General features: G+C 41.8%; 1 protein-coding gene across 1 annotated transcript in view; it reads right to left on the minus strand.

The window, feature by feature from the left end:
• Positions 1-13,133, minus strand: part of METTL24 (methyltransferase like 24) — a 103,843-nt gene that overhangs the window by 57,340 nt on the left and 33,370 nt on the right. The window contains exons 3-4 of the mRNA XM_049654162.1: positions 12,967-13,065; positions 5,807-5,946 (exon numbers count right to left, since the gene is read on the minus strand). Of these exons, the coding sequence (XP_049510119.1) occupies positions 5,807-5,946; positions 12,967-13,065 (239 nt within the window). The remainder of the gene's footprint in view (positions 1-5,806; positions 5,947-12,966; positions 13,066-13,133) is intronic.

Below are 13,133 nucleotides of genomic sequence, written 5' to 3' on the forward strand. Positions count from 1 at the left end.
TGTAATATACATAGGTTTGGCACTACCTGGCCCAAAGTAGGAAAACCAGGAGTCAAATCCAATCCAGGTAAATGTGCTCTTTATACTGCACCTCACTGTGAATGAGCACAGGACACAGAACCCTGGAAGGAATATTTGTGATCTCGGGGATCTACGAAATCGCCAGTTACTGGAGGGTAAAGCTCCATAAGGAAGAGAACTGTGTCCCTCTTGCTTTTATTTTTTTCGTTTCAAGTTTTTATTTCAGTTCCAATTGGTTAACATACAGCATAACATTTTTGCTTATCTCTGAATCCCAAGTGCTGAGTAAAGAGACAGCAAATCTATAAAATGCTGCTCCAAGTGAGAGAAAACTAGAAAATTATAGGGTCTGGAATTCCTAGAATACATAGTACACAGTAACTAGCATGACATGGGGTAGGCTATGGTTCGCTGTCTTCTTCATGTATATAAACAAATACTGATAAAGCACTTTAATATGTTTAAGGCACTATACTAGACACCAGAGACAGACAGATAAATTAGTCATAACCCTTGATCTGAAGTTCACAAGTAGTAATGAAGAGAGATTTCTGAACAAATAAATATAGTAAAATTATGAAGTAACCAAAACAAAAATATTGCTTACAGCAAAAATGTATTTAGTCTGTAAGGAAATCATTTGCTGCTCTTATTTATCTAGAAAGAGAATTCACTGTAGAAAATCCTACTTTACAGGAATGTTCTACTTAATGTGTATTCCATGAAGCAAGACATGTAGATCAGAGGCTTCTATCTCATGATCTAAGACAGTTGTTCCATTCCCTGCCACCACGTCTGCCTTCCAGCCATCAGGAGAAGTAAAAGGGGAATGAAGGTCATGTCCTTTCCTCTTAGGGTATGGCTGAGAAGTTGCACACATCACATGTGCTCATATCTCATTGCTCAAAGCTAGTCATACGGCCACTTGCAGCTTCAAGGAAGGCTAGGGTATGCAGTCTTCAGCAAGGTGGCCAGGTGCCCTGCTAAACTCAGGAGTTCTGTTACCAAAGGAGACAGGAAAGAATGGATATCGGAGGACAACTGGAAATTCCTGCTACAACCCATTTCTGAAATAGGTAAGCAGTTAATAGGTGTATTCAAATGTATAAGCATTCATGAAGACTATAACCTATCTCTACACGGGGGAGAGAGAAAATTATATAACTAATGCTTATGAATATTATTCTGCATATGTTAAGCCTAGGGTTTGAGATGGAGACAAGCTCTTCAGCACAGAAAGGGCATCAAATCTGAGAGATTTGTTGAAGAAATAGGAACAGGGAGAATTATAGGACTAAATTTCCACAGGTCACAGAATAACAGTAACCATCTTGACCCCCCTCTTCTGATGCTCAGAGAGCAACAATCAAGATTCCTCAGTGTGGTTGTGTGAGTTGTGCACCCAACAATTCTAGACGGTACCATTCACATCATAGTCACCATAATGATGATTTTCTAGCAGGTGGGGTAGGGGTTCTTGAGGGGGTGCCTCTTCCCAAGTCATATAAAGGTGTCCTTTGGACCAGCTACAGTGCTAGCAACTGCATGCCCTTTAATGCTACTGAAGGGCAGAAGGCATAGATGTGGTACTGTTTCAGGTCTTGGTTATTCTTTTAAAAATATTCCCAAGAGTATTAAGGTAAGCGTCCTTTATGTTCCCCAGGAATCAAAACGTCCTAGCGCAAACACATGAAGAGATGCTCATGATCATTCACCAACATGGAGAAACAAATTAAAATCACAGTGAGACACCTCTTCACATCCACTAGGGTAGCTACAATCAAAAAGACCAATAATTGCAAATGTTGGCAACAATGTGGAGAAATGAGAACCCTCATACATTGCTGGTGGGAATATGAAGTGGTATATTCCCAAGAGAAGCGAAAACTAATGTCTACCGAAAAACCTGCATGTGCATATTCATTGCACGATTATTCCCAGTAGCCAAAAAGTGGAAACAACCTAAATGTCTATCAACTGATGAGCAAATAAAACGAGGTGTAGCCATACAATGGAATATTATTCAGCCGTAAAAAGATATGAGGTACTGATACATATTACAACATGGATGAACCTTGAAACCATTATGCTAAGTGAAAAAAAGCCAGTTACAAAAGGCCACATGTTGTGTGCTTCCATTTACATGAAATGTCCACAATAGGCAAATTCATAGAGAGAAAGTAGACTAGTGGTTGCCTACGAGGAGGGGGTGAAAAGCAGGAAACGTGTTGAATTTGCAAATGACTGCTACTGGGTGTAGGGCTTTCTCTTTGGGGTCATGAAAATGTTCTAAATTTGACTGTAGCAACAAAAAAAAAAACCATTGAATTGTATGCCTTACAAGAGTGAATTGTACGGTATGTGAATTATAGCTCAACAAAGCTGCTAAAAATAAATAAAACCAGATATAGGAAAGGTTTCTAACTGTGACCGTTGAAGGCATCAGGGTTGGAAGAAGTAAGACAATCGTGTTTCCCAGGAGTTTCATGGTCTGTTCTGGGTTTTTCAAAGCATAAATGACACTAAATAGTAGATAAAAAATATGTTATAAATTATTAATTTTTATTAAATAACATTGCGTGAAATGCCAAGATTTTGTCCAAAACATATATTATCAACAGGAATGATATCACCCCTAATGGGGCAAAAATCCATTCTTGGGAGTCAACAATACTTCCTCTTTTTACATATAAAGCACACATGCATATGTTACATAAAAAGATATACAGTTTATCTCTGGCATTAAAATTTCATGGGGGAGTGGTGATTAGGAAAAAAAATTTATTTAAAAAGGATCCTTGGGTCCATGATTTTCTGATTCCTCATTCATGTATACTATGAGCACCTGCTGTGTTAAACTATTACAAGTTGAAAATGTTTGGCACCTGGAAGTCCCAGCTTTTCTGTGTAAGATACTAGTTGTTGCCTAACCATGTGTCATTTATCAAATGTTCTTCTGTCTTATGCTGAGAATTTATGTCTTGAAACCAAATGGTACCACCAGCCAGAGAACTAAAAAAAAGAGGTGAAGAAGATTTACTACCTATGTATTGTCTCTTCTCAAGTTTTCTTTTCCACTCTCACTCCCACCTCTGAAAAAACAGTCTTTGACAGGAAGGATAAAATCGGGGATATTTCCCGATTCGTGTTAGCTACCACCCTCCCCAACCCTCCCCCTCCAAGTCACAGAGGAGAAGACTTACAGAGCAGCCACCACCGCAGGCTGAAGAGGTCAAGTACATGATATTATCACCTAAACACACAACCTCTCCTTCCTCTTCTCTTCCCCTTCCTCTGTAACATAACCTTCCTGTACAGCAACTTCCCCTATCTTAATTGGTCTATTCTACCCCATTTCAAGGTTGAAAAGGATCTGATTTTAATTTTCAACTGAACTTCACACAGAGTACACTCTCCCGGAAAAAAATGCTTTTACATTAACTGTGGAATAAAGAGCTTTGACTCCTAGTAAAGACATTCCAGACTCTGAAATAAGGTGGAAGTGACTCCTGCTTCAGTTCCTGGGGTGGAGGAAAGGTAGGGAACAGATCAGAAGGCAGGACATTCAGCCTTTGTCTCCTGGTCCATCTGTCCTCCGACTCCTTTCTTCCTCTCTAGGAAGGACACCCCAAGCTATGGCTTTATCAATCATCCTTGGTTGACCTGGGAATGACTGGGCATAGAAGTGGCATAGTCTTGCTGCTGCCAAAGCCCTGGGGCTTCGAGCACTTACTGCCTGGTGTAGGGACCCCATGACCCACCTGCCACCTGCCCTCCCTGCCCATCTCTCAACTACCCCACTACTCCCGAATGCTGACCATCCATGACCCACATTCCCTGTTCTTGTGCCTCATTTTAGGACCGCCACTTCTGGGCTGAGTCTCTTTCTTCTCTCATTATTAATTGAGATGTCAGCTGGCTATTTACCTGCCCCCAGGCAAGCAATTCACCTGAGAAGGGGGTATGCTTGTCCTGATCCTCAGTCCTGAATAACAGTGCAATCAACGTGTGCAACCACAATCCAAAACATCTTTTCTTTTCTTTTTTTTTTTTTTTTTTACCCATCAGAAATATTTTTAGTTCCCCATTTTCAATTAAGCATTTTTAGGTTTTGAATCAAATGTTGGCCCTTATAATCTATTCACGTCTGTTCCCAGTGGAATTCAATTGTTCTTATCTGCTCTTCACAATGTTGAGTTTGAATAGTGAACATTTAGATGAAAATAAGAAACCACCTTTTTACAGGAAGTAATCTGAAATCTTACAACAACAAAATTATCTAATGGCTCTGAAGTACAAGGAAAGCAAAAAGGAATTTTAAAAATCCCCCCCCCAACAGCTTTCCTAGTTTCATTTTACTCAGTGATAGGCTTTAAATGAAATTATTCCAGGGTGTAAAATAATAAGTAAACTATAAAGGCAGTTCAGAGCAAGAAAACAGGACCAAGCTGAGATCTCCAACTTGCATGTGGTACTCTGCAATTACTTTTATGACCTACTTTCATGCATTTTTAATATGATAGAAAATAAACTCTACTGTGAAAACTTCCCATCCTTTCTACAATCTTGAAGCATAGTTGGTGGGCTCCCCTCTGTTCTAATCAAGTGGCTGAGCAACTAATTTCCTAAGCCTCAGCCTCCCGGTTTAAATCACAGCATAACCAGCGACTCTCCCTGCTCTCCTTACCTAGAGCAATCATTTATGTAGCAAATATATATCGAGTGCCTACTGCGTCCCAAGCTCCACTGATACACATTTCCATTATCCTGAGACTCTTACTTGAACTGTTCATTTTTACAAAAAGTCCACAGTGACTACAACTAAGAATTCTTGTTTGATAAAGTCTGATGTTGATGGTGATCCTCTGGGCACAGACCCAAACGTCTGCCCCCAACCTTATCATCTAGAATTTGGGTTAGCAGTTGTCACTCATGTGCCTGAATGTGAATCGTCAAGATGATGAAAGCGATTAGTGAGAAACAGGCATAGGACACCTGTTAGGGTCCCCAGTGCTTTTGTAATGGACCTTGGGGACCTTGTCGGAGAACCTAACCACACAGCTTCCACAAAGAGTCTACGGAATAGGGTGTTCCCAATAAAAACAACTCTTTCCTGCCCCCCCTTTTTTTGAGACACATTTTTATAAGTTCAGAACTGGATGCAAGTCCTAATATATTTCATGAAATAGTCTCATTATTTTATATTCGCCCTTTTACAAAAATCCCTCTAAATCCATTTGTACACTTAGGTCATTTTCAGCCTGAATAACTGAATATTATTTCCTACAGTTTCGACAAAATCACAGTGATTTCACAAGAATTCCCTTTTCTTTTTAACGTAAATGTACACACAGATTTACCATTGGCACAAACCATAAAAATCCAACAGTGGCCATTCATCTTGGGTCACTCCTCATAAATGTGTAAAAAATTTCTAATATGCTTGCTGTTCTTCCCCCCCCCCCCCTTAATTCTTAATATTCTCTCTCTTCGTAGTAAGGATGCTGTAATTCTAGCTGGCGACCATGGGTTTCGCCAAGAGGATTATGGTCATACTGAAATCTGAAGTTGCCAATTCACCCCCAGCAGAATGGGAGAGAAAATGGCCTGGGGGCTTCTGGTGACCCGCAAGTGCCCACAGTTACCTAACCGACACATGAGTCTGAAACAAAGTGTAGGAGGCAAAGTATAGCTCCTGTTACACATTGTTCATAACTTTGTGTTATTGAAATAGCCTTGGCCACCTGCAGGAGCGTTTTGGTATTCTGCTATAAAATGCACTTACCCTAAAGAGTAGAGGCGGCATCGCTTGCTGCGGATTTGATGAGCTAAGCCAAACCTGTCATCAAGACAGACTGACCAAGGCTTCTTTGCAGGGCTGGAGTCAGTAGCTAGGCTGTCTGTGCTCATGTGATTGCATGCAATCTGTAAGGATTGGAAATCAATGTGAATAATTTAAAGAGCTGGATGATAAGTGGCAGGTGGGGAGTTACTGCTTTCTCAGTCCCTGAAAGCCATAACAGGAGAGTTATGTCCTTCTCCACTGCCAACTACTCCTCTCCCCCAGGGAAACACAAGACTGCTATCAAATGTTCGGAGGAACTCCAAATACTGGATTATAAGGAACCTTGTGGAGACTATAGACAGGTTTGAAGGGAAGTTAAGAGCTGCTATAGCCATATGCACAGAGTACGTAAGGGATAACAGGTCAGGAGCAAAGGTGGCAGGAAGGAGGGGTCCCAAAATGCTTTGCAGAGATTTGTGAGTCCTGGAGAATGAACAGAAGTTGACCAAGATGCTGAGATCAAGAAGAGCATTCCAGACATAGAGAACAGTGCTGGCAAAACACAGAGGTCTGTAATCCATGGTGTTTCTACCAGAAGTTGTGAGATCCAATGGTGGCCATGGGTCTCAGAGGGATACAGATTATCAATTCCTTATCTCAGGCAGATAAGCTGGGGCCACCGAGGTCCAGAAAGGTAGTATGAGTTATCCGAGGTAAACAGCTGATCAAGGGTCAAGTGAAATTAATTCATAGTCCCTGCTCCCAAGACCGTATTGTTTGTGAGAAACTGTTCTAATGAGCTTCCTCCTAGGGGAGAAGAGTGAGAGCCCCACGCAGGAAGAAAGGAAGCTCTTCCTGAGCTATAACCAAAGCACTTCTTTTAACTCATCCATCAAAATTAGATAAGGAAACCAAAGGGAACATGTATCTAAATCAAGCAGAAGCAAGTCTCTGATTTCAAATGCACATTTAGCAAATGCACTGTGATTGAGGCTGGCACAGTGTGCACGCTGAGGTGGCTGGAACCAAAGAAAGTAGGTTCTGTGGCCAAGGTGTTCTTTTGTGGCCAGCAGCACCTTACCGAACATCAATTTCCCCCTAATCCTTCAAAACTCCCATAACCATCATGATGCTCCATGAATCATGCAGCAGCTCTGGCTGTCACGTCACAGACAACAGACCATTCTGGGTGCAAAGGGTGGTCCGAGTTTCATTGCTTTAACTCATTGGAAAATATAACAGCAAATGATTTTCTTCTTAAGAAGATATTCTGGGGGCGCCTGGGTGGCTTGGTCGGTTAAGCGTCCGACTTCGGCTCAGGTCATAATCTCACGGTCCGTGAGTTCGACCCCCGCGTCGGGCTCTGTGCTGACAGCTCAGAGCCTGGAGCCTGTTTCAGATTCTGTGTCTCCCTCTCTCTCTGCTCCTCCCCTGTTCATGCTCTGTCTCTCTGTCTCAAAAATAAAATAAATGTTAAAAAAAATTAAAAAAAAAAAAGAGAAGATATTCTGGGGGCACCTAGGTGGCTCAGTTAAGCGGCCGACTCTGGCTCAGGGCATGATCTCGCAGTTCAAGAGTTTGAGCCCCGCATCAGGCTCTGTGTGGAGCCTGCTTCCGATTCTGTGTCTCCCTCTGCCCCTCCCCCCGCTTACACTGTCTCTCTCAAAAATAAACATTAAAAAAAGTTTTTTTAAATAAAAATGTTTTAAAAGATATTCTGGGTTTGCCCAATTCTTTTATTTAACAGAGTTTCCAGAATTCTAATCTGAAAAGAGTATATACATGTAGCCTATTCAACTGATACAGCATCTCCCGTACTTTTGCTGTGATCAAGGGCTACTGGCCTGGCAAAATTATCCAGCACTATTTATTAGAGAGATGAATGAGAGAGCGTATTGCTAGGATTTGGACATTTTAGAGGGAAGTCTAAAATGTGAAACCCTGTATATATATTCTTGCCCCTCACCAATGTCTTTCTACTTCTCTACCCATGACCCCTGTTTAAAGGAAAAAAATAACAGAAAATGGAACTGAATTTTAAGCAACTATTACAGAATACATTTATTAACTGGGTATATCAGCATGTTAATTTGTATAATTCATTTCCTATGATTCACCCACAAAGACATGGAAATTATGCCTCTGCCCATATCCTAGTCCCCACTCACCCACCATGGGAGGAAAAACTGCTAATTTAATTAAAGTTCAATGTGTTTGGTGGGCCTGTCTTACTAGTGGGCGGGTTACTGCACCTTAAACATCAGCACCCTCATTGTCATTGTGTCCGATGCTCTCCCTTCCTCTCACCCCTGCAGGTAGGTAGGTAAGTAGGGAGGGAGGGAGGGAGGCAGTTCTGTAGGCCCCTAAAGCATACCTGGACCTCATAAGCCTAAACCATTTGCTCTAGGTCAGCTTCCTGGAGTATTTTTATTAAAGTGGTCTGACGATTCCCATTTCTTTGTGTGCACTTCTCCCTAAGAATCTCCATAATGACTGAACATGATATAGATGTTCACAGGTTCTTGTTCATGACTCCCTCCTAACACCATTAAAATTTAACTCTCGCCTCTCCCACCATGTTTCCCAAGGTATGGCCCACCTACGTTCTGACAGGCCTGGGAGGCACTTAAAAATACAGATTCTCAAGTCCCACTCTGTGAAGTCAGAATCTTTGAGGCTGATGCCTGCGAACATGCCTTTTAATAAGCTGCCCCAGGTGATTCGTATGCAGATAGTCCTGTGAGTTTACAGGAACCCTTTTGTAAAGCCCCACTGGAAGGTTCCAGCTTGGCCTCATCTGTGCCTTAGCAAATTAAGGGAAGAGGCTCCACTTGGGTCAGAGCTTTATTTATTTATTTTTTTAAATATGAAATTTATTGTCAAACTGGTTTCCATACAACACCCAGTGCTCATCCCAAAAGGTGCCCTCCTCAATACCCATCACCCAACCCCCACCCCCCATCAACCCTCAGTTTGTTCTCAGTTTTTAAGAGTCTCTTATGCTTGGGCCAGAGCTTTAACATGAAAACAGCAGCCCCTGCAACCCGGCCCCTAACAAAAAGCCAGAGAGGCAGGCAGTGACAATTAGCCAGAGGCCTCCAAGAATCCGATAACTATTAAGGGTCAAGATTCAGGGCTTTGAGGCTCAACTGCCCTTACTTTGCCGATGTTGGGGAGTAGTTTTATTCCATTAAAGGTGACCCTTTAAGCATTTCTTCTTCTTCCAAAGATTTCATCTTACACAGATATACCCTGTTGGAAAGACATTCTTTTCCATTCAATCTCTCTGCTAATGTTCCTCTTTCCACTCCTAGCTCAAACATACATAACACGGGAGTTTTTCCATATTAACTATCTCAGTGATAGACATTAGCTTTGCAAAACAACTAGAAGCACTCAGTAAAATTCAGCTCCTAAAAATTAATTAAATATTGATTTTTCAAAGTTTCTTGTTAAGATTTATGGCCAGGGCTTCAATAAACTCTAGTAAGCAAAATAAGTGAGGGCAATAACTCCTAGCTAAGCTCTAACTCCAGTAATTACGTTCTCTCTCTCTCTAATTCCCCTTGTAATTTTAGCTGCAAAAGCAAATTAGGCCTAGACAAAGGAGAAGAAACTCCAGGAAAAAAAATGCTTTCTGAAATGCATTTTAGTTATTTAACTTAAAGGGATAAACCAATTTTTTTTAAAGATTTTATTTTTAGGTAATCTCTACAGACAACGCAGGGCTCGAACTCACAGCCTCGAGATCAAGAGTCGCATACTCCACTTATGGCACCAGCCAGGTGCCGCTTAAAGGGATTAATGTATTCTCATTTCATTTGGCATCCCAAAAGATGGAATAGAATTTCTGGCACCCCATAAGTAAAATCTGGCAAAGAGAGCCCTTAAAACTTGGGGACTTCTGGCAAGAATCACTTCAATGATCAACTGTATGTTCATGTAATACCATTATTTTGAAAGGCAACATCTAAGGAAAGAGTTGTATTTTTGTTGCCTTTATCCGTGTGTGTGTGTGTGTGTGTGTGTGTGTGTGTGTGTGTGTACCAGTAAATATAACAGATACTACTGTTACAAAGTCGTAAAGTCTGCATCTCCAGGGCTTGGATTTTTATGTTATTTTTACAAATAGATAGATGCATAGATGATGAGATAGATAGATGGATGGAGAAATGGCTGGCTGGCTAGATGATAGCTAGATAGGTAGTTAGATAATGTTTTAAAATCTACTTTTTCTTTTTTAAAACAGCAACTGTTGCTTAGATTAATTTTGTGCCGCAAGGCCTGCTTCCCAGAGGCATATGGTTTGGGGGTGGCCATAAAAAGCTGGATCTGGAGCCTTCCCTTAGAACAGAGCACTGTGTTTATGACTTAACCATTTCTTGTTAGCATCAAACAGTGTATCATCGACTCCAGAACTCAGCGATGTAATCGTGGTCTTTCACATTAGAAAACAATACCTAATTAAACTGCACTTGACGTTGTGCACACTCTACCAAACACCGTATCCTCTGGTGTTTCGTTAAAAATTCAGGTCCCCAATCATACCATCAGGGACACACAGTGCGCAAGTGTGCCATCTCATTGCAGTCGAATGCCACACTGTCCCTGGCCCTGTGCTTCCGTTTCCAAGCTTCCCCCACCCATCTGTTCACCCGTGTTAGAGAACACACAACTCTCTTGCATCCTAGCTGTTTGCCAGCAAGCGCATGTATTGAATTCAGGTTTTATACCCCAGGCAGTGCCGACCACAGAACAGGTGCTCAGCAAATGCCTGCTGAATTGAAGAAGGAGTAAATCAATGATGAACACATCAAATGCTGGGCCTTGCTGTACAAGCTTGAACACAGATTTGAGGGAGATGATTTTTTTTTAAGTAGCATAAGAGAATGGGGGTGGAATTTGCTTTAGTACCTTCCGAAGGTTTTTTTTTTCCCCTTGCCATTATGACTGACTACTGCTAACTACGGAAATTTTAGGTAATAGTGACTCTAATATTCTTCCAGTTTTGTAGGCTCTCATTGTCAAGATGAATTCTAAGGGAAGCCTGAGCTCCTAAAAGAGTCAAAAAAAAAAAAAAAAGACAAAAAAATAAAAAAAACCTCTGCATTACATAAAGATGGGGAAGGAACACTGTTTAGCAAAAGATTCTGATTAAGAGTCAGTTAATGTCATCTCTGATGAGCTCCCATGTGCTGGCTTCCCGGTGACCTGGATGTGCAGAAAAGCACAGCATTTCACCTGGGTAAAATGACCCCTGGGTACAAAATCACTGTGAGGTCTAGAGCTTTATCTCAGTTTTTCTGGAGGATGAAAATCCTTCTAGTGAACTTCATAAACCAACTGCACTCATCAAGTTGAATAAGATGTCTATGTATCTACTTTCTCAACTAGTTGGTTAGCTGCTTGTGGGCAGAGACTGTACCCCAGGGCCTGCCATAATCCCTGGCATGAAGCAGGTGCTCAAAACTACTTTGTCAATATTGATCCTACACTACTCTCCGCATAGTACAAGCTCACAGAACTGGGAGAAACCTAAGGAAGAATTTAATAGCTTGATCCTTTTCAAGATCGCAACATTGAGAAACAGAGAAACAAAATAAATCGCTCAGAGTCACTTCAGACTGCATTTTGGGATGCTTTTCTTTTCTCTTCAAAATTTTTCTCCTCTCAGTTCATAACTCACGGGGGAAAATCCAAGAGGGGCTTGAAATAATCCTTTCGTGCCTCACAAGCTTCTTCTAAGTAAATATGCCTTTTATAAGTTACAGAACATTAACCTGAAATACATATAAAATGGAATCTAGAGGCTTTTACTTGGTCAATTTATTTGGGGCGAGGATGGAGCCCATAGTTCTCAAACCCAACTCATAAGTATAACACCTCTCGTTTTCCTCTGGTGTCTTAAGAGTTTCTTAAAGTCACAGTCAAGAGGTCGGGCTTCTCATCCTTCATGAAAAACCAAACTGTACAATGAAAATTTCAGCACCTTAATTAAATCTGTGAGTGTCCACCAAATTAATTTGCAGCACCAAAACAAGATGAAATTATGTAAAGCACAGGGATCAATTTATCATTCCATAACTTGCGATTAATTCAACAAGCTTTCACTTCCATGTCTAGGTGACAACCATTAAAATCCAATTGTCTGACTGCATTATATGAGAAATGGGACTTTCTTTTACGCCCAGTCTTCTAAAGACCTTGAAACATATTCTCTCCACAGATGAAAAACGGGCTCTGCTGCCAGCAAGGTTTGGGAGAAGAAGTGGGATGCCAGGGGGCTGAAGGGACATCAAAAGAGCCTGAGACCCTCAGTGCCACACGAGCTCCACGGGCTACCTCCCCAGTTGGCCTAGGTACCTTAGAGGCAGTGTGAGTTTCTAATTTACTAACACCTCGACTTAATCCAGGGCAAAGTTTCCCTCAGGCCTTGATCTTCTCTTATGTCTCTCTGTCCCCAGGATCAGGCTACTTGAGGACAGAACCTCCTGATTAACGTGTCAAGAGCCATAGACTCTCCTTAATAGACAGTCCCTTTACTTGCCGGGGGCACAGGCTCAGCCTCGGCAGGAGCTGCCACAATGTGTTAAGCCACCACTAAGGCCGATGCTCCATAATGACTTTAAATGCTCTAAGAACAAAGTACTGTTGGATTCATTAGCTTCTTGGACCGCCTGCAATGTCCCCTCTGCTCCCTGGCCTAGCAGGGCCCTGTCCACCAAGCATCTGTGGCAGAAAAGCAAAAAGGCAGATTCCTCCAAATCCAAAATGGAACTTGAACCTCCAGATGATGGTTTTGTTTTATGACACACTTGACTGCCTACTCACGGGTGTGAATCTGTCGCCTCAAATGGTTTTCCAAAGCAATTTGCTAAAGTGGATCTTTAAGAACACGTCAGGATGAATCATTAAAACATTTCAAGATGACAATACCCCTGGAAGGCAGAGGATGCTGAAGCAAATAGAAGGCATCTTATCTGCCTTCAAACAAGTGGATAAATGTAAGCACTGAGGCCTCAGAAACTATATCCCTATCAAGTCCCCACCAGGAGTCCCTGAGAATCTTCCTACCCCCTCAATGATGGAATCCTTTTTGAAAGGGGGTTGATCAATATCTTTTAGAGTGTCTCCAGATCCAATTGCATCTGAAATACAACCTGAGTGGTGCTGATGTATCTCAGAAACCTCAAGGCTTCCTCATCCAGGGACTGAGCAGGTCCTGCCCACGGCTGGAGATCTATATGCCACCGGGGATGCTGTAGAAGACAGAAAACAGAAAACAGGTTGATGCGTAAAGTGTTGAGGCACTGGGGGTGGGGGTGGG

This window comes from Panthera uncia (assembly GCF_023721935.1).
Source record: "Panthera uncia isolate 11264 chromosome B2 unlocalized genomic scaffold, Puncia_PCG_1.0 HiC_scaffold_24, whole genome shotgun sequence".
Classification (NCBI taxonomy): domain Eukaryota; kingdom Metazoa; phylum Chordata; class Mammalia; order Carnivora; family Felidae; genus Panthera; species Panthera uncia.